The 22,955-nt window shown below is 36.1% G+C and overlaps 1 protein-coding gene across 2 annotated transcripts in view; it reads left to right on the forward strand.

The window, feature by feature from the left end:
• Positions 1-22,955, forward strand: part of GABRA3 (gamma-aminobutyric acid type A receptor subunit alpha3) — a 239,983-nt gene that overhangs the window by 210,488 nt on the left and 6,540 nt on the right. Inside the window, exons 7-8 of one of the 2 annotated variants that reach the window (XM_069463222.1) lie at positions 7,441-7,652; positions 11,807-11,822. In XM_069463222.1, coding sequence (XP_069319323.1) covers positions 7,441-7,652; positions 11,807-11,822 — 228 coding nt within the window. The remainder of the gene's footprint in view (positions 1-7,440; positions 7,653-11,806; positions 11,823-22,955) is intronic. The other variant, XM_069463221.1, reaches the window with a different exon arrangement.

The following is a 22,955-nucleotide window of genomic DNA, read 5'->3' on the forward strand; positions in this document are numbered from 1 at the left end:
TCCTTATAAGAGTGAGGCAGAGGGAGATTTGACTATAGAGGAGAAATCAGTGTGATGATGGAAGGAGGAGAGATTTAAAGATGCTTTGCTGTTGGTTTTGAATAAAGAGGAAGGGGCCTATGATCCAAGGAATCCAAGTATGCAGCTCTAGAAGTTAGGGAAGGCAATGGATTATCTCTCTAGAGCCTCCAGAGGGAGTACAGCTCTGTACCTTAACCTCAGCCCAGTGAAACTGATTTCAGACTGCTGGCATCCAGAACAGTAAGAATATGTTGGTATTGTTTTATGCAACTAAATTTGTGGTTGTCTCTAACATAAGCTGTAAGAAATTAATACAAGAGCCCTTCCCATAAATCTAATACCACTGAAAGGTTATGCCCTCATTGCAAAAGAATACTAGAAAAATACACTTATCAGTGTAGAGAGACAATAAGGGTGCATATTTATTTTGGCCTGGGATGCATGTGAAATATAGGATTCCTTGAAAATTTATTTTTTAATTCAAACTTGGCCTCACATTAATTTAGAATTCATATTTACAATAATTGCATTGATGTGAGAACCTGCAAGTTGAAATGTTAATTTAAAAAGTGATTGCAGAATTTTTATGTAATATAAAAGAGCCAAGAATAGCCAATATCCTCCTTAAAAAAATACATAGTTGGGAGACTTGCCCCACGAGATGTTAAAGTGATTAAAAAGTCATAGTAACTAAGTGTGTTATTGGCATAAAGAAAAGAAAAATAAATAAATGAATAGCTATAGAGAGCCTAAAAGTAGAGCCACATATATTGAAACTTGACTTATGACAAAGATGGCATTGCAGGGAATTAATATGAGTTTGATCATGGACTTTAATGTAAAAGCTGATAGTGTGATGCTCTTAGAAGAAACTATAAGACAATATTTTTGCATCCTTTCATAGTCAGAAATTCCTTAGTGCACAAAAAAAGTAATAACAATAAAGAAAAAGAACAAATTAGACTTCACCAAAATTAAAAATTTCTGGTCATCAAAGGGTAACATTAAGAAAATGAAATGGTAAGCCATAGTCTGGGATAAAACATCCTATGTATGTGCAGACCTGACAAAGGATCTGTATCCCAAAATATAAAAAGCTCCTACAATTCAATAAAAAAATACAAAGAATCCAATTTAAAAAATGAGCAAAAGACATGAACAATGAAGAGATATTTCACCAAATAATATATATAATGCCCATAAGCACATGAAAAGATCCTTAACATCATTTTTTATCAGGGAAATGCAAACAAAAATGTCATGAAGACATTACTTTAAAACCTAGAATGGCTAAAATGAAAAAGACTGACATTGTCAGATATTGGTGAGCTTGAGGAGCAATTGGAACTCTCACACACTGCTGATAGAGGGGTAAAATGATACAACCACCTTGAAAAACAGTTTATTTCCTTTAAAGTTAAAAAAATACATTTACCCTATGACCTAGGTATTCTACTTCTAGGTATATATCCAAGTTAAATGAAATCCAAAAGACATTCTATAAAAAAGACATCTACACTCGAATGTTTATAGCAGCACAATTCACAATTGCAAAGATGTGGAAACAACCCAAGTGCCCATCAATCCATGAGTGGATTAATAAAATGTGGTGTATATATATACCATGGAGTTCTACTCAGCCACAAAAAACAATGGTGAACTAGCACCTCTTGTATTATCCTGGATAGACCTGGAGCCCATTATACTAAGTTAAGTATCACAAGAATGGAAAAACAAGCACCATATGTACTCACCATCAAATTGGTATTAACTGACTTAACTTTGATAGTAGTAACATTCATCAGGTGTCGGGCAGGTGGGAGGGAGGAGGAGGAGGTGGGTATATACACACCTAATGGGTGCGGTGTGCACCATCTGGGGGATGGACATGCTTGAAGCTCTGACTCGGGTGGGGCAAAGGCAATATATGTAACCTAAACATTTGTACCCCCGTAATATGCCAAAATAAAAATAATAATAATAAATCCAAAGAAGAGTTATGTAAGAATGTTCATAACAGCTTTACTCATAGAAGCCCCAAACTGGAAAACATCCAAACATAAGCACATGGACAAATGAATGGATGAATATATAATATTATGGTATATTCATATAATATATTAGCAGCTATGGATTCACACAACAATACAGATAAATCTCAAAAATTATATCAAGCTAAAGAAGCCAAAGACAGTAATACAGAATATATGAATTTACTTATGTGACACTCTAAAACAGGCAAAGCTGAGCTATGGTGTTAGAGATCAAACCAGCGCCTCCTTTTGGGTTGATAGATTGACTGAAATGGGCATGAGGGAACTTGCTAATGTGGTGGAAATATTCTTTATCTTGATTGGAGTAATAGTTTTATGATTGTATACATTTGCCTGAATACTTTAAAATGTATAATCAAACTATTTTTATTTTGTTGTGTATAAATTATACCCTAAGTAAAAATGTGGACCTACTGGAACTCTAGATATTTGAGTTATCAGACACAAACTTTCAAATGACTATACTGAATAAGCTTAAGTAGATGAAAGAAATGTTAGAATTCCAGAAGATAAATGGAAATTACATGGGGGATGGAATATATTGGAAATTGTAGAACTGGAAAATAGAGATAAAAACTCAGTGATTGTCACATAGTTGAGGGGAGAATCCGTGAACTGGAAGACAGGTCAGAAGAAACTAAACAGACAAATTGTAAAATGCATATGAGAGAGAAAAGGCGTAAAATTTATTGAGAAGTTCTAATGCAGCTATAAGTGGGCTCCTAGAAGGAGAGGAGTGAGAGAATAGTATAGAAACAATTTTTTTAAAGAGATAATGGCTAAACACTGTCCAAACCTGTAGGATATAAAGCCACAATTACAAAAAGTTCAATGAACCCAAGTAGGAGAAAGTAAAAGACATACAAACAGAGGTACATTGTAATGAAACTTCTGAAAACAAAAACCAAGGAGAAAAATATTAACAGAATCCTGAAAAATATGCATTGCCTTTAAAGTCATAACAAATAGATTGACAGCTGCCTTCAATAGAAGCAATAAAGATATTTTCTGCCAAAAACATAATAAAACACTAACAATTCATCATCATTATAGACTTTCACTAAAGGAAATACTAAAGGATATTCTTCAAACAAAAGGAAAATTATCTCAGAAGGAAGATTAAAGATGTATTTAAAAAGAAGGATGAAAATAATAAATGGTAAATAAGTATTGAATGTATAACATGGTAACAGTGGCTCATTGGGTAAACAATATATTTAGAATAAAATACCAGACCATAATGTAATCTATATAAGTTGATATGGGGATATATGAAGACAAAATGTTCTAAGGACTTCCATTATCAGGGAAAAGTATAAAAGTACCAATTAATACTATAATAGTTTTTTTGTAAGTCAAGATTGCATGCTGACTGAAACTCTTATACATTCTGGGAATGTTAAATGCTACAATCACTTTAAAAAACAGTTTGACAGTGTCATATAAAGTTAAACATATGCTTACCATATAATCTTCTAGTTCCCTCCCTAGGTATTTACCAAGAGAAATGAAAGCATATGCTTACACAGACTTGGATGTAAATTGTCCTAGAATTTTTATTCATAATAGTTGAACACTGGAAACAATCCAGATGTCCATTAATAGGTGAATGAATAAAAAAATTATATCAATAGAGTGGAATACTACTCTGAAATTAACAGGAATGAACTAAAGACGGATGCAACATGAATGAACCTAAAAATATGATGCTGAGGCCGGGCGCGGTGGCTCACGCCTGTAATCCTGGCACTCTGGGAGGCCGAGGCGGGTGGATCGCTCAAGGTCAGGAGTTCGAGACCAGCCTGAGCGAGACCCCGTCTCTACTAAAAATAGAAAGACATTATATGGACAACTAAAAATCTATATAGAAAAAATTAGCCGGGCATAGTGGCGCATGCCTGTAGTCCCAGCTACTCGGGAGGCTGAGGCAGTAGGATCGCTTAAGCCGAGGAGTCTGAGGTTGCTGTGAGCTAAGCTGACGCCACGGCACTCACTCTAGCCTCGGCAACAGAGTGAGACTCTGTCTCAACAACAACAACAAAAAAAAATATGATGCTGAGTTAAGAAAGACAGACACAAATGAATACATACTGTATGACATTTATGTGAAACTCTAAGGGAAAAAATCTAATCCATATAGTGAAAGAAAGCAGATCAGCGCTTACCTGAGACCAAGCAGGGGATGGTATGAACAGAAAGGAACCTTTAGGGTGGTAGAAATTTTCTATAGATAATACCCATGAGAAAAGGTGGAGAAGAGGTATCACCAAATGGTAGAAGTCTCAAAGAAGCACAGGTTATCACAAGGCTGTGATCATATAATGGTCCAAAGAGTACTAAACTTCAAGAAAAATGTGGACCCCAGCTCTTGAGCTCTTGATTCTGAATTATCAATACCTTTTGAGAACCAAAACAGTGTACTCAAGAGGAAAGTCAAATTTTAGTTAAGACCAAAAGGGGTATATGCATTCAATGAAGAGTTTGAGAATTTAAATGAATTTGCCATAGGGCAGCAAAGTTGGACAGTTGGAAGGGTTTGAAAGAAAGTATGACAGGTAGGGTCAGGTTCAACAATGTACTTTGTAAAACAGGATTAAGCCTGACTGACAATGAATTAAGAAATTGCCTTGCCCTTGTGGTGGTGTCTGAGACAAACAGGTGTATCAAACATGATTAATTTTGATTATATTGTGGTGGGGGGGGATAATGGGTGCTCATTTTGAATGCTATGGTCTGAAATGTTTTAAATTTTGTGTTCCTAGGACAGACAGTTGGTAATGTTAGAGAAAAGAAGACAGACAATAAGAACTATATTATTGATAATAATAACAATATAGTTAACTATCAAAAAAGTACATTATTAACTATGATGGGAGCAAATGTGATACAGTGTCATGGGCTGTTGGCTGGGCCTGAGGATGAAAGTCAGTTCCACTCATCACACATGTGGTTTGGTAGAACAGGTATATGTTATCAAGTAAGAGTACTAGAAGTACTCGAAGGAAATGAGGAAGGACAGTCTGTTCTAACTGAACCTTTTAAGAAAGGCTTTCTAGAAAAGGCTTGAAAGAGAAGCACTCGATGACAGGCTGGGTCTGTTTTAAAATGCTGAGAATCTCATCTCATTGTCCATCCATGAAATGTCCCAAATGTTTGATTGAGGGTCCTACCAGCTCTGACTAGCTAATAGCTCTCATAAGCTGACAGTTCTAATTAAGCCCTAGAGACTAGAGCTCTAAAAATCTCTACTGAGATATGGCACAAAAACACTTGTGTTTTTGTTCTCTCCATCTAAGTACTAGCACCCTCTATGAATGTGCCAGGGTGGACAACTGCATTTGCTGATAGCCATAAATAAGATAGTTTGTTTCTCCCATAACTCACTCCTTTCTTGTTAGGATCTGAGATTTACTGAGCCTTGGGTCCATTCTCAGAGCTTACTAGGTTACAAATTCAGATAATTTGTTAATAATTACTAGCTGTGTGGCTGATTCCTGACATGGTTTAAAATGTTTTTTTGTTAATCAGCCTTGATGACTCCCTGCCTAGTTTGTGCAAAGGTGCTCTTTTTGGGGTCTCTCTGTTGTAACTGTACTGAGTTTTTCCCACTGGAGATTTTCATTTATATAGCAAATGTCTAAGTAAAGTACCCCAAGAGAGTAAGATAGAAGAGGAAGCCCCACAATCTGCAGCACACAAGGCTGGCTCTCTGGGTAGAGTTAACAGAGGCAGTGCCTTTCCTGCTTGCATTTCCATACTGCATCTTTCATCCCATTAGGGCTTCATTCCATGCCCTTCTTGACCCATGCTCATGAGGCTTACATTCCCCAACATCTTCAGCATGACAACTCTCAGAAAGAACTTCTGACCATTTTTTCTTCCTCAAGTCTAAGGACTTTGTGTACAGCAACTGCCTTTTCAAAATCCCAGGGGATAGAGACAGTTGAGAATAATTATAGATGAGGATAATGGAGACACAGAGAGATTAAGGAAATTGCCTAAGATACAAAGCAAGTAAGTGGCATCACTTGGGATACCTAATTTCTAGTGTAATACTCATTGAGACTTCAATACTATTGCTAGCAATTGTAAACTTCTTATGATAATATTGTTAAAATGTGACAATTATGCTAGCATAATTAATTATATAATTGTAATACTATTATTAATAACAACAGTAAAATAATAATGTTAATTATAGAAGCTACTATTTATGGAGTGATTTGCTCTGTGTCAGGTATTAGGCTATAGACTTTATATTAATAAATATCATCTCTTTCAATCCTCCAATAAATATCTGTATAATGTGCTATTATCACATCCATTTTACACATGATAACACTGAGACTTAGTGAGGTAAAACACTTTATTCAAGATCATAGTACCAGTTAAGTGGGATTGCCCATATTTCAGCCTAGCTCAGTCTGGCTCTAAAGCTTATAATGTTAACCATAACACTATCCGATTCATATGCATATCTAAAATACAAAAAGACTAGAAAAAAAATTCTAAAAATAGAATCTAAAAGTGAATAAAATCTTGAATTTAGATTAATAACACCAGCACCACTCCCAAAAAGAATCAATTGGTCTAAAAGCAAGCTCTAGTTTGGCAAAAACTCACAAGACACAGATTTTGGAATAGCTTTGGTTGGCTCCAAAGCTCAATAGGGACCTAGAGTGTGATGCAGCTACAGAACCATTTTCCACAATGATTTGTTGCATTATCCAGAATTAAGGAATTAAGGAAGTGAAAAGCCTACTGAATTCAGATGATGTACTGAGTCTTAGGCTGTTATGAAAGATGTTCAGAAGAAAACTACCAGAATGGAAAAGGAGATGAACAAGAGAAAAGAGTTCATGAGGAGACCATGAATCTCCATGTTCATTCAGGAGATGAACAGATTCCCAAGGAAACATAGCCATCCTTTTCAGGTCTCTGAAGGCCTGTCCTGGAGAGGAAGAAGAAGATTTTTTCCTTCCTGCATGGCCACTAAAGGAACTCTGAGATCAGTCAGTGGGCTGGCAGTTAGAATAAGGCAGGTTTCAATTAATTAGACAAGTTTTTCTAATTAAAAAACTCTCTTACAATAAACTGGACTACTTATTCTTCAATGAAAATATTTAAGCAGAGGCTAGAGGACAGCTGTTAAAAGTACTATACTGAGATTCCTATTCCTGTGCCAGTTGGGATGGATGGGTTACAAGGTGGACCTATCTAGCTTTGACAGTCTCTGTTTTTCACTTTAAAGGGACCATTTTGAGTGAGATAAAGCTCTTCCTTTCAAGTAGGAAGTTGGTGATCTCATCAAATAATCTCTCCATGTCTTCCAGTTGCAAATTGTTTTCATTCTCTCTCTCACCAGGTGTTACCACTGTTCTCACCATGACCACCTTGAGTATCAGTGCCAGAAACTCCTTACCTAAAGTGGCATACGCGACGGCCATGGACTGGTTCATAGCCGTCTGTTATGCCTTTGTATTTTCTGCGCTGATCGAATTTGCCACTGTCAACTACTTCACCAAACGGAGTTGGGCTTGGGAAGGCAAGAAGGTGCCAGAGGCCCTGGAGATGAAGGTGAGATACAGTAAAGGAGGGGCTGGGAAGCACCCCCTGAGAGAACTGTATTGGGACCAGGAGTGGGCAGCCTATAGCCTGCAGGAACTGGGCAGGGCTATGTGCTATTCACTGGGGTCATCAATCCAATTCTCAACTGGAGTGCTTCTTGGCAACCTGGCATGTTGGCTGGGCACAAAGAAAGGAGGTCACATATCATGGAGGGTTGATGTCTTGTGATGAAAGATAAAACCTAAGCATGATGCTGCTGGACTTACAAAGTCATCCAGAGGCTTGAACTCTATCTTCAACCCAAAGAACAATCTTTGGGGCCACCTCTGCCCCTCACTTTCCAGTATATTCACATTATAGTTAAACCAAAATGATCATCTTTCCTTCTGCGTCTTTGCTTATTTTGTATTCTTTACCTGTCATGCTCTTTTCTTTATTCTCTGCCTGGTGAAGACCTCATTTTTTAAGACACAACTGAAATGCTACTTTTTCCATAGAGCCTTTCTGGAATCATCCAGACAGATGTAGCTTTTCTTGGGGGGTGGGTGCTCCTGGTATTAAAAGAATTTGTTTGAACTGAAGTTATTTGTCTGCCTCCTCACTAGACTGTGAAAATCTTGAGGGCAGGGGCTTATCTGCATCTTATTTCTAGCTAGCTAGCATCCTTGCACAGCATTTCACTCATAGTAAAAGCTGAATAAATGTTGGTTGGATTAGTGGATGGATAGGAAGGAGGAAGAGAGAGAAAAAAACAATAAATCATCTAGACTGATAGGAATACAACATGAGTACAGTGAAATCAAGATTGTTGTCCCTGGTTGCTTTAACTAAGTTCAGGTTTCTAGCTCTAGATGAAGATTATCCAAAGATGCTAAAAACAATGGGCAGATGTGATCCCAGGACTATTCCAGTACTATTCAAAGAATCATGGAGAAGAAAAATGCTAATGATTTTTTCAAACTAGGGGAAAAGATGTATTCCATACAGTGCAGACTGGTGAGTTGGCAAAATTTTAGAATAGATTTTAACTACTTATTAAGACAAAATTTATTAAATCCTTGCTATAAATTATGAAGAAAGAAGTGTATTTCTACTTCCACCATCTACTATGCCATAGGAATTTTTTGTTGGTTTTATTATTATACCTATTCTAGTTGATATCTTTGTACCATTAAAATATTTATTTCTCTATAGCTTGATTTATCAGCTATGAACACAGTATGTTAGTCCCCACTCACCCACTACAAGATACAAGGAAGTCAATATACACCTACACCTGCCTCTCACCTTCTCTCTTTACCAGTCTCTGTCATTTCCCAAATTCTGTTTGTTATACTACTATTTCTGTATCAAGTTTCATAACATTTATATCCTTTTATGTAACTATAAATACTATAGTTGTTTAGTCATAGTTTTGTATTTAAACAGACTATTTCCTCAAAATGGTCCTTTTATCCATTTTTCCATTCATTGCTTAGTTGCTGCAAGGCTATCTTCATATTTTCTATTAGTTTGAATGTGTAAAATCACCTGTCCATTGTGTTTATACTTGAATAAAGTTGGGCTATTGTATGATCCATGAGTCACATTCTCCTTCTCTGGTGATTTTGTAGAAACTGATTGCTATACTCAATTCTAGCATTCAATATTATTATCCAGAAATCTAAAGTCAGCCTGAGAATTTCTCATAAAGCAAAGGACTTAATTTTATGGCCTAGAAGCCCATATGAATGTTCTTTTTATTGTGAATTCCAGTTACTTTACAAAGATATATCTTTATCAATCTATATAAATTTTTCCTTGGACACCATATTGTCCTTTAAACCTATAGATTCATGGCTTCTGTTTCATAAAAGCTTTCCTGAAAACTATATTTATTCTGTTCTCTTCCTAGAGGCACAGACCATAGAGTTTTTTTTTGTTTGTTTGTTTGTTTTCCATATCTACCTTTTCTTATCTAATAATTTTAACTCTGTTATTTTTACTTTAGTTTTACTCAATTTTCTCAAGCCTATCTTACATATCCCTGACTAGTTTCAACAGTGTCCATTCAGCTTCATTTCTATGGTAGTATTATTTTTCCTTACATTTATTTTATGATCTCTGCTGACTTATTTTTCATGTGCTCCATGTTTCTTTTGTATATTCTTCAACAATGCTTTATTCATCATTTTCTTCCTTTTTACAATATATTTTGTCAGTGCCATAATAGTTTCTCTTCAATTATTACTTCGAGTTGCATCAGAGGAGTTCTTTACCAGCCCTGTTATATGTGGAAACATTGTTTTGGGTAGTGGCTGAGAGAGGAGCAGGATAGTAGTGAGTACTTGAGAAGCAGTGGTAGAGAGTGAGTAGTTGGAGCATCATTTGCTGTCTATATAAACTTTAATGAGTACTGCTCCCTGTAGTTATGATTCCACTTCTAACTAGCAAGAAGTTTGCCTTGTTCACAGGAAATCCCTCTATGTATTACACAAGAGTGTGTCTGTGTATGTGTATGTGTGTATGCACATGCACATGTATGCATATGTAGTGTCATACCCTTTAACTTTCCAGTCTCTATCTCCTCTGCCACTATGAGGTAGTCACAGTTCCAGGATGTTCTCTCTACCAGCATGAAAATTGATTCTGTTTCAAAAGAGAGATCATTTATTTCATCTCTCGGGTCATGCCACCCACATTTCAGACTCTATTCTTGACTTGAAATCCAGATCAGCAGGCATCCTTGTGTCTTCTTCACCCTGATACAATTTTCACTGCATATGGGAGCACTTACTTTTTGGGATCAAGGTTATAAAAGCTTTCAAGTTTCATCAAAGATAGGGTTTCATTTTTTATCTCTCATTTGCCTTACTATTTTTCGTTGGTTCTGCGGAGGAAAGGGGAGCAAAAATGTCCCGACTTTGACAAATCAAACTGAAAGGTCCCTAAAATATATTACTAAGTAGATATTTTAAGAGTAATTAGCAGCAATCACTGACATATAGCCTGAGTACACTAAGAAGAAATTAGGTCAAACTAACCTCATGAGCTTTTATGAAAAGTTTACTGGACTGGTGGACCAGAAAATGTCTAACTTTTTTAAAATTACACCTCCATGAAGAAGAGAAAGTAGTTGAAAAAAATAGTACAATTAGGCTGATGAAATTGGTTGACCAATTGAAGTCAAACAAAATTGACTGATGGATTGACATCAACCTGAATGGAGGTCCCTGGGGACATCCACAGGGCTTTGTCTTTGACCCTCCTCTCTCAAATGTTGTCATCAATAGCCCAAATGAAGACATATAAGGTAGAAGATTCAAATTTGTAAGCTGGTATTAGTGAATGTTGGTTGGGCTAGGAGTATTCTTTGAATTAGGAATCAGGAATTTCCAAAATTTGAAAGGACAGGCTAAAATTAAAAGATTAACATTTGCTAAATCAAATATAAATTCTTACACACAGGTACAAAAATTAGTTCTGGTATGGAAAAGCTAAACAAACACTGAACACTAGAAATAAAATACTGGGATATGATGGAAAAGCAAATATAATGTAAGCCTACCATGTGGTGAAATTGTTGAGAAGCCCAATTTGATTGAGTATGAGTTAAGATATATACTCTAAACATGGGCCAACCAGTACAGAATAAAAAGAGCTTATCATCTCACTTGTTCTGATTGGGCTGGCCCATGTTTAAAGTACACTGTTCCAGTTTGGTTAGTACACTGGAGGAGGGGAAATACCTCAAGGGGATGATTATTGCTATTTTCAGATATCTGAAAGGTGGCCATGGATGTTTTGTGAAAAATGAGAAAGACTTTTTTCCCCCGTGGCCAGAAAGAGGCATGGGAGTGGTTTGAAGGAAGAGAGAGGACTAGAATAGATTGTTAAAAACTGTAGAGGTAGATGTTAAAAATGATGACCATTTCTCCATCTAAAGAGTGGTGAAAATAAAAAAAGAACCAAAAGAATGGTATAAAACTCTTCTGCAAAGATGACGATCTCTGTATTCCTTTGTAGTGTCTCTCCATGGTCGATCCATTTAAGTTATCTACAAAAAGCAGATCATGAGAATTGAAAAAAAACTATGGAATGCATAAAAGTGGGTCTCTAATGTGAGGGTGCTATACTTTGTCTATATTGGTCCAATGTGGAGGAACTAACAATGAGACCCACAGGAAAAAAAAGTAAAGTGTGTTGGAAGTGGAAATATCAGAATTTAATCATAACTTAGTTTCTTCTTTCCTCCTCAAGAGAGTCATATTTAACCTTTTTTGTTTTATAAAGTTAGAATGGGTGTGCATGAAACAGATTTTAAATGATATAATTAATTTTAAAATTTATTTCTGATCTGTGTTATGATCAGGGATTAGATAGTATGTGAGAGGGAAGATTATAAAGAAAAAAATGAAGAGATGGAAATAAAACCTTATTTTCAAATAAAGATAAATGACTACCTTGTAATTGCACTCTAAAAAAATGGATGAACTGTGGGCTTCTGAGGATCAACCTCACTGCTTCCTTTGACGATCCCGCTAAAATGAGAGTAAAGGAATAAAAGGTGTGTAAAACTACAAGCGCCAGGAGAGCTGGACAAAGGATGTCCATAAGATAAGAGATTTTTAACACATCTGGAGAAGAATGAATATGAATGGAGGGAATAATAACCAATTTATCAAGCTGGATTAAGACAGAACCCTGAAGAAATCCAGTGTTCAGAGACACACAATATAGCAAAGAATGAAGCACAAGGGTACAGCTAGGGGTACTGGTTAAAAGTCTGTATACAGAGTAGTCATGACCCCAGAGCCTGCAAAATATGTGACATGTCTTCAGCCAGATATATAATCTCCACAAAGAACAGCAAGGTTTCTCTTGTAAAGAAGATGAATATTTCTAGATAAAAGTTGTTGCTTACTAATGTTTTGTGGTACCTTCCAAAATTACCTGCTTCCACCTGGTCATCTTAAATAATAGCCCACAAATCAATAAGCTCAGCTCAGGTACATTGAGCATACAGACATCTTCTTGGTTGCCAAATAATATTGGAATACCAAGGGTCACCAAAGCAAAGTTTGCAATGTGGAAGAAAATAGCAAAGATTAAAAGAAAAAAAAAGCAGGCAAACAAACAAACAAAATGAAACACCTCATCTTGAAGGGAGGGAACAGAGATAACTTATAGAATTAAAGAGAACTTAAGAAAAACAAAACTGACTTCTACCCTAGATTTGTAATACATATCATATACATAAAACAAGAACAGGATGCTGTATAAAAGGAAATCAGAGCATAAGAAAGATCTGTTGAAATTTAAAAGAATTGCCAAAATAAAAATTTCAATAGAGATGTAGGAAAATATATCATCCTATAAGTAGGGCAGAGGGAAAGAGAGAGAGAAAGAAAAGATAAGAAATCTAGGGATGAATTCAGGAAGTCCATCCAACTCAGAAGTTGCAGAATGAGTGAAAAGAGAAAAGGGAAGGAAGAAAATTAACAAAGAACTAACACAGACATATTTACAAATGGAAAGACATAAGCCTTCAGATTAGAAGTATCTTCATAGGCCAACATAAAGGCACATAATCTTGAAATTTCAGAAAACCAGGGATAAAGCTAGTCTAAAAAGATTCTAGAAAGGCTACTCAGCTATAAGAAAATAAATGTTATTTAAAAGGCAATGATAAACAGTATGGCATCAGACTTCTCAACTACATTGGATTCTAGAACACAGTGGAGCAGTAAATCTCATAAATCTGAGGGACAAATGATTTTCAACCTAGAATCTTATGGATAATCAAAGTATAATATTAAGTGGAGAGGTGAAGTAGTCATTTTTAGGCCTGCAAGAACTCAAAAATGTCATCTCCCACTTACTCTGCCTTAAGGAAATATTGGATGATATTTTCTATTAAAACAAGAGAGTAGAACACAAAAGAGAAGGAAAGACATAAGACCCAGAAAAGAGGGTATCCAAAAGAGGAGATAAATGAAGGGATAGTCTCCCAGGTTCCAGACTGACCCCACAGACCCAGGCTCCATGCCAGTCCCAGCACCAGGCTGGTGCCAGGCTTTAGGCTGGTTCCTGTGGACCCAGGCTCCAGCAAACACATGGTCTAGGAGTTCTCCAGCAGACCAGGGTCCAGGCCCATCCCAGTGAACCCTGGCACCACAGTCTACTGGTATAAGCCTGGAGCCTGAGTCCTAATACCAATCCTTCTCAAATTCTTCCAAAAAATTGAAGAAGAGTGAATATTCCAAAACTCATTTTAAAAGGCCAGCATTACCCTGATACCAAAACCAGACAAAAATAGAACAGGAAAAGGAAATTATAGGCCAATATCCCTGATGAACAAAATAGATACAAAAATCCTCAACAAAATACTAGCAAAATATAATTCAACAGTACACTAAAAGGATCATTTATCATGATCAAGTGGGATTTATCCTAGGGATGCAAGGATGGTTCAGCATATGTAAATCTATAAATGTGATATACCACATTAACAGAATGAAAGACAAAAACCATATGATCATCTCAATAGATGAAGAATAAGCATTTGACCAAATTCAACATCCTTTCATTATAAAAACTCTCAAAAATTAGGTATAGAAGAAATGTACCTCATCACAATAAAGGCCATGTATGACAAACCCACAGCTAACATCATACTCAATGGTGAAAGGTTAAATGCTTTTTTTCTAACATCAGGAATAAGACAAAGATGCACACTCTCACCACTTCTAGTCAACACAGTACTGGAAGACCTAGACAGAGTAATTAGGTAAGAGAAAGAAATAAAAGGCATCCAAATTGGAAAGAAAGAAGTTAAATTGTCCCTCTTTGCAGATCGCATGCTTTTATATATAGAAAACCCTAAAGACCCCACTGAAAAAAGCTTTTAGAATTATTAAACAAATTCAATAAAGTTACAAGATACAAAATCAATCAGTGGCATTTCTGTACACTAACAATGAACTATCTGAAAAAGAAATCAATGAAACAATCCTATTTACAATAGCTATAAGAAATAATAAAATACTTAACCAAAATAAATTTAACCAAAGAGGTAAAAGATTAGTACACTGAAACTATAAAATACTGAAGAGAGAAATTAAAGACACAAATAAATGTAAAGCTATCCGGTGTTCATCATTGGAAGAATTAAAATTGTTAAAATGTCCATACTACTCAAAATAATATACAGAGTCAATGTAATCCTTATCAAAATCCCAATGACATTTCTCATAGAAATAGAAAAAAAAAAATCCTGAAATTTGCGTAGATCCACAAAATACCCCAATTAACAAAAACAATCTTGAGCAAAAAGAACAAAGCTGAAGGCAGCACACACTACCTGATTTCAAAATGTACTTCAGAGCTATACTCATCAAAACAGCATGGCACTGGCATTTAAAAAAGACATATAGACCAATGGAAGAGAATAGAGACCCTAAAAATAGACCCATGCATTTACAAACAATTAACTTCCCACAAAAGTGTAAAGAACACACAATGGGGAAAAGACAGTCTCTTCAATAAATGGTGCTGGGAAAACTGGACAGCCATACACAGAAGAATGGGATTAGACACTGTATCTCATACCATATACAAAAATCAACTCAAAATGGATTAAAGGCTTAAACATAATATTTAAAACTATAAAGCTACTAAAGGAAAACATAGGGGAAAAGATCTAGAACATTGGTCTAGGCAGTGAGTTTTTGGAAATGACCTGAAAAACATAGGCAACAAAAGTAAAAATAGGCAAATGAGATTACATCAATCTTAAAAGCTTCTGCACAATGAAGGAAGCAATCAACAGGGTGAAAAGATAACCTATGGAATAGGAGAAAATATTTACAAATGATACATTTGATAAGAGGCTAACATAAAAAATATATAAGGAACCCAAACACCTCCATAGCAAAAAAATAAACAACCTGACTTAAAAAATGGAGAAAGGACCCAAATAGGCATTTATCAAAAGAACACATACAAATGGCCAAGTATAAAAAAATATGCTCAACATCACTAACAATCAGAGAAATGAAAATTAAAACCACAATGGGATATCACCTCACATCTGTTAGCATGGCTATATTATCCAAAAGATGAAAGGGAAGTGTTTGGGAGGATTTGGAAAAAAGAGAACCTTTGCACCCTGTTGGTTGAAAGATAAATTTGAACAGCCATTATGGAAAACAGTATGGAGGTTCCTCAAAAAGCCAAAAATAGAACTACCAAATAATTGAGCAATTCTACTACTGTATATATCTAAAGGAAATGAAGTCAGTATGTCAAAGAGATATCTGCACTAGCATAATTATTGCAGCACTATTCACAATATCCAAGATATGGAATCAACCTAAGTGTCCATCAACTGATGAATAGATAAAGAAAATGTGATGTACATACACAATGGAATACTACTCAGCCTTAAAACAAAAGAAATCCTGTCATTTGTATCAACATGGATTAACCTGAAGGACATTATGTGTAATGAAATAAGCCAGGCACTGAAAGACAAACACTGCATGATTTCATTCACATATGGAATCTAAAAAAGTTGAACTCATAGAAATAGAGAGTAGAATGATGGTTACCAGGCACTGGTGGGGAGAGGAGTTTTTGGTCAAAGAATACAAAATTTCCTTTAGATAAGAGGAATAAGTTCAAGAGCTCTATGGTACATTATGGTGACTATAGTTAATAATAATGTATTGTATTTTGAAAACTGCCAACAGAGTAGATTTTAAGTGTTCTCACCACAAAAAAATGATGTGTGTGAGATAATGCATATGTTAATTAGCTAAATTCAGCTATTCCACAATGTATACATATTCCAAAACATGGTGTTGTATATGATAATTATAAGTAATTATTATTTGTCAAATTAAAAAATAAATAAAAATTAAAAATTATAAAAAGTGAAGGGAAGTCCTAAAATAACAGCTGCACAGCAAGTGAATCTGCAGAGGAACCAGTGCAGTTTGGAGCAGGAGCCTAGAGGGATTTCTATAGTCATTTATAATGATGTTATCACAGGATTATTGACTGAACTAAAAATCTTGCTATAGCTGTATTGAAGGATGCAGGAAGGGTTGCATAAGTGAGATAAATCATTATCATGAAAAGACAACTGGTAGTGAGCAAAACTTATAGCAGTATAAATATATTATTAAAAATATAGAAATAACTATTACAAGTATCAACTAAGAGAATTAAAAAGAAATACCTATAAGGAGCTGGACAATGGGTTGGGGTGTATTGAGGTAAGGGTTTCCTGATGTTCTATTATTTTAAACTACATGCATTATTACTTTAAGTTATTAAACACAAAAATAATAAAGGCAAATTAAAATGAAGAAATAAGCCTTGACACTTAAAAAGAAGATAATTATTCTTAGAATGACTTTTAAAATATTCATAATGTCTTGCTTAAATTTTGGAAACAATAATTCTTAGGCTCTTTCTTTTTTTATTTTCAAATGAGAAAACACTAACCTCTTGCTCTAGAATAATATTTCACCTTTTTTGTATTAGAGAATATTTTCAATTTGTGTCTACATCTTGGAAAAATTTAGTTTCTTATCATTAATGCCTTTTAAATCTATGGGGCTTTCCGGTAAATATAACCACAAATCAATTCATTTCTCTGTGGGGTTAGTACTCTTAATCTGGGTTAAGTTTTACTCATAAACTGGTGGTCTTCCCACCTTGTTCTACAGTAGACATAAATGGCCTGACAATAATAGTACTCCCTCACTGGTGAATCAATCAAAACAAAAACATACAGTTAATCTGTAATATCAGTGAGATGCAGAGCTAAACTACATGGCCCCAGCACTTAGGAGCTGATGGTCTAAGAAGGAAAGTAAGGTGTATATATATTAATATATACACAGGCAGAGCATTGATACAGAACCAAGTGCTGAGTGTCATAAGAGACAGAAAACCAAAATGCTACCTCATCATTTTTCCTGTTTACCTTAAGTAACACTTGGCTGTTTCCTGAGGAAACTACTGCCCTTGCAAGTGGAAGCCACTTCTCCATTCCCTCCTGCTGCTTTCAGGCCATTACTACTTCATTTCATGCAAGCCACTCTGTCCTTTGATGTTCAATTCATCTGTCTCCATCACTCTATTTCTCTTCTTCTTGATCACTTACCAACATTATTGTCTCTTCTCCATACTCATTGCATATACAGGATTTTTACTACTAGTTTACATTGTTTGCAACCATCCTAAGTTCTCTCTTTGTTTTTCAGTTGGATGACTCATCTGACATCATAAGCTACAATTGAGCCTATCAAATGAGGTCTGGGCTGTCCCACCTGCCAGGCAGTGCTACCGTTTCTACCACTAGGTGAAGGTTTGGGAAATGAACCAATCTGATTGCCTGTATACTTGTTCTAGTGTGTTTTCAGGAAGACTGTGAGAGTGTCAGCTAACAGTGCTAATATGTTTGTAACTGTCACCTGAGATCAAAGGAGCCTCAGAATAAACTTTGTTTATGGACCTATGGAGCCATATGTTCTACAGGGCTCACCTCCATGCCAACCTTGGTCAATACTCAAATTGTAGTTTCCTCTGTGGTTATTTATCCTCCCCTCTCTTCTTATCCTTATCCTCTCCTGTGCTTTTTTCTAGACTAATACTCCTGCTCCTCACAAACTCTCCCTCCCTTCCCTCAGGAACTCCTGTTCACTGGAAGATAAAACATTCTGCACCATCAGCTTCTTCTCTGAATGATCCATCCACCTTCTATCTTAACTGATATCTGATTCTCAGCTGAGACTTCCCTTCCAGTGCTTTCCTGCTTGGCAGAAGCTGGTAAACTTCTGACTCCCATTTTCTAGAAGTGTAGTTTACATCCTCTTTATCTCCAATAGTGCTTTCAGGATATTACTCTTCCACTGTTTTATATTAAATATGTCTCCTTTCAAGCTCTAGCTCTTCACTTAGATTCCCATACATCAGGATTTCCTGTTTTTCACTTTCTTCCTTGGTATTTCCCTTTGTACTATCCTTGTCTTCTTCCTGACATCTAAATGTTGGAGCACTCCAGGGCTCAGTATTCAGACCTCTTTTCTCATGAATCTGTACTCACTTCTCATGAGATCTCATTCAATCCCAACACATTGAATAAATGGCCATCTAGAGGTTAACAACTCCCAAATACATTATCTCCAGCCTAGACCTTTCCCCTGAACTGCAGAGTGATATATGTAACTGTCTATCTCTCCACTGAGCTGTCCAATGGGAATATAATACAACCAAACACAACTCCCGATCTTCCCCCCAAACTTGCTTATCTTTAGGTCTTCCCGGCACAGCTATTATAATAACTCCACCATTCTTCCAGACACTCAGGCCAAAAACCTGGGATTCATTCTTGATCTTCTCCTTTTCTTACCTGCCTCCCACCCTGCCACTCTCAGACCACCAAAACCTAATTCATTAGCAAGTCCTGATTGCTCCACATTCACAATATATCTTGAATCTACCTACTTTTCTCCATATCTAACACTCAATACACCACATCTTTCACTACTCTTGTCAGGAATAGTTTCCTAATTTTATTCCTCTGCTTTCATGCTTACATATCTATTCTCTGCCCAACAATAGAAAAGATTATTTAAAATTGTAAATTATAAAAATTCTGCTCAAGAGCATGTAAATAGGTGGAAAACCATACCATGCTCGTGGATCGGAAGAATCAACATTGTTAAAATGTCTAAACTGCCCAAAGTGATCTACAGATTCAATGCAATCCCTATTAAATTACAAACATCATTTTTCACAGATATAGAAAAAATAATTATACACTTTGTATGGAATCAGAGAAGAGCCCATATACCAAAAGCAATTTTAAGCAACAAAAACAAAATGGGAGGTATTAGTTTGCCAGACCTCAAACTATACTACAAGGCTGTGATTATTAAAACTGCTTAGTATTGGCACAAGTGCAGGGACATAGACCAGTGGAACAGAACAGAAAATCCAAATATAAAACCATCCTCATATAGCCATCTAATCTTCGACAAAGCAGACAAAAACATACTCTGGGGGAAAGATTCCTTGTTCAATAAACGGTGCTGGGAAAACTGGATAGCCACATGTAGAAGACTAAAACAGGACCGACAGCTTTCACCTCTCGCAAAAATCAAATCACGGTGGATAACAGATTTAAACCTTAGGTATGAAACTATTAGAATTCTAGAAGAAAATGCAGGAAAGACTCTTACAGACATTGGCCTAGGCAAAGAATTTATGAAGAAGTCCCCTAAGGCAATCACAGCAACAACAAAAATAAATAAATGGGACCTGATTAAATTAAAAAGCTTCTGCACAGCCAAAGAAACAGTCACAAGAGTAAACAGACCACCTACAGAATGGGAAAAAATTTTCGCATACTACACATCAGATAAAGGACTGATAACAAGAATCTATTTAAAACTCAGGAAAATCAGCAAGAAAAAATCAAACAACCCTATCAAAAAGTGGGCAAAGGACATGAATAGAAATTTTTCAAAAGAAGATATAAGAATGGCTAACAGACATATGAAAAAATGTTCAACATCTCTAATCATCAGGGAAATGCAAATCAAAACCACAATGAGATATCACTTAACTCCAGTGAGAATGGCCTTTATCAGAAATTCCCAAAACAACACATGTTGGTGTGGATGCGAAGAGACAGGAACACTCATGCACTGCCGGTGGGACTGTAAACTAGCATAGCCCCTGTGGAAAGCAATATGGAGATACCTTAAACAGATTCAAGTAGACCTACCATTCGATCCAGCAATCCCATTATTGGGCATCTACCCAGAAGAACAAAAGTCATTCTATAAAAAAGACACCTGCACCGGAATATTTATAGCAGCACAATTCACAATTGCAAAGATGTGGAAACAACCCAAATGCCCATCAATTCATGAATGAATTAGTAAAATGTGGTATATGTATACCATGGAGTATTACTCAGCTATAAGAAATAATGATGATATGGCATCTCTTTGGTTCTCCTGGAGAGAGATGGAACCCATTCTATTAAGTGAAGTATCCCAAGAATGGAAAAACAAGCACCACATGTACTCACCAGCAAACTGGTTTCCCTGATCATCACCTAAGTGCACATTTGGGAATAACACCAATTGGGTATTGGACAGAGGTGGGGGCAGGGGGGAGGGGATGGGTGTATACCTACTTGATGAGTGCGATGCCCACTGTCTGGGGAATGGACACGCTTGAAGCTCAGACTCAGGGGGATGGGGGGGCATGGGCAATATATATAACCTGAACTTTTGTACCCCCATAATAAGCTGAAATAAAAAAAAACTAATAATATTTGAAGGTGTGTTTATGATAGTAGCCAGAATTATTACCCTGAACAATAAAAATGATAAAGCCGTTGAAAGGTGTCCTTGCCCAATATCATTCTGTCACTGGCCTTCCATAGACGGAAGGCCTATCGCTATTTCCTATAGCTACTCACAACTTTGTTTACAATCTCCTGAATAAGTGGAAGGAAATACATTATGGCAAAAAGCTAACTCATTGAACAATTGACACCTTATCAATATTTGACAGAAATAATACTAGTTTAAACTCATAAGATCTGAGCTATAATACCAGCTCTGTCACTTCCTTGCTATTTGACATTGGGCAACTTAATAAACTTCCTGATCTTCAGAAAAATCTTAATTCATCTAGTCATTTAGTATAATTTTAGGAAAAAATGAATGAAAAACTGTGATAAAATGTAAATTCTATTCATATGAAACATATTTTTATTGTCAACAAAATTATTCTTTATAAAGAAAATAAAATTAACCCTCAGAGATTAGTTTCCAGGGTGGTAAAAATCTTCCCAGGGATGGAATAAATTGGTAGGCCATTACCACCAAGATAAAGACAGTGACACAGGTTTCAGATTGCAATGTTGTATGGGCCCAATTCTAACTGAAATAAAGACTTTGATTTTTCCTTTAAAAAAAAAAATTCTGCTCAAGATACTTTAATGGCTTCCCACTAACCTTAGATAAGGTTACAGAATCCTTACCATGGCTTTCAAAGCCTTACAGGATCTGTTCTATCTGGTCTCAGATCTGTGATGGTTCCTCCTACCACCCTTTTTAAATTTTCATTCACTCCATTCAGCCCATAGTGGCCTCCTTGATGATTCTTGAAAAATCAGTCTCATTTCAACTCCAGGTACTTTGTCATTACTGTTCTTTCTTTCTGAAATTTTTGTTGTTCAGATCTTTTCACAGCTTGCTTTCTCTTTTATTCAGGTGTCTTCTTACCTCCTTAGAGAGACCTTCCTGAATAGCATTCATCATCTCTCTCTGCCTCTGCCCTGCTTCATGCATCTCTGTTGTAATTCCCACGTCCTGACATTACATTACTGTATATATTTCTTTGCTTCTATGTTTATTACATGCTGCCTTCACTGGAATGTGAACTTCTTGAGGGCAGGGGCCATGCTTTACTGTTTACTGCTGCACCCACAGCACCTAACACAGAACATGCCACATAGGAGACACTCAGTAAATATTTAATAAATGAATGATTCCTTCTGTTCTCCTTGCTTCTCTATCTAGCATAGGTCCCATGGCATATCACTGCAGTCACTCATCAGCACCCTTGACCTCCTCAGTCACTTTAATCGAAGGCTTCTATTGCTCTCTAAAACAATTCCACAGCTATTGATGGATCGGTGACATTTGTGAGCATATACTCTTGAATTATGCTGGTTCTTCAACCTGTGCCTACAGTCCTTCTCTGTGTTCCTAATTTCCTACAAAACCTATTTTAAGTTTTAACCATTCTTTTCACCTTCCTCTTGGGGAATGTAGAAGCAATTGTATGAGATTTGCCTCAGCTTACTGTGCCCCTTTCTCCCTAACAAAACATAGATGATATCTGAGTCTCATCCATTCTTTCCTTCTGAGTTGTGATCTGGACATGTGTAATTTAACACTTATGCTCTGGAAACCTCCCACTCTTTCAGGAAACTGATACAAGTGATGACTTTTCTTCCATCTACATTTTCTCTCCTTTCTATTGGCTTACCTGACCGCTCCAAATCCAGCATGTTTCCTTCCTCTTTTGAATTCTCTTGACTCATTATTTATGCCTCTCTGAGTGTTTCTTATTTGTGCTTTCCAGTTTATATTTTAGTTCTCTCTTATTTTAATTAATCTTCCTCACTAGATTACATTTCCTGAGAGCAGGGTCTCTGATTCATCATATATATATATGTGTGTGTATATATATATATATATGATTGCATATATATATGATTACATATATATG

The sequence above is a fragment of the Eulemur rufifrons genome, chromosome 30 (assembly GCF_041146395.1).
Source record: "Eulemur rufifrons isolate Redbay chromosome 30, OSU_ERuf_1, whole genome shotgun sequence".
In the NCBI taxonomy this organism is placed as follows: Eukaryota; Metazoa; Chordata; class Mammalia; order Primates; family Lemuridae; genus Eulemur; species Eulemur rufifrons.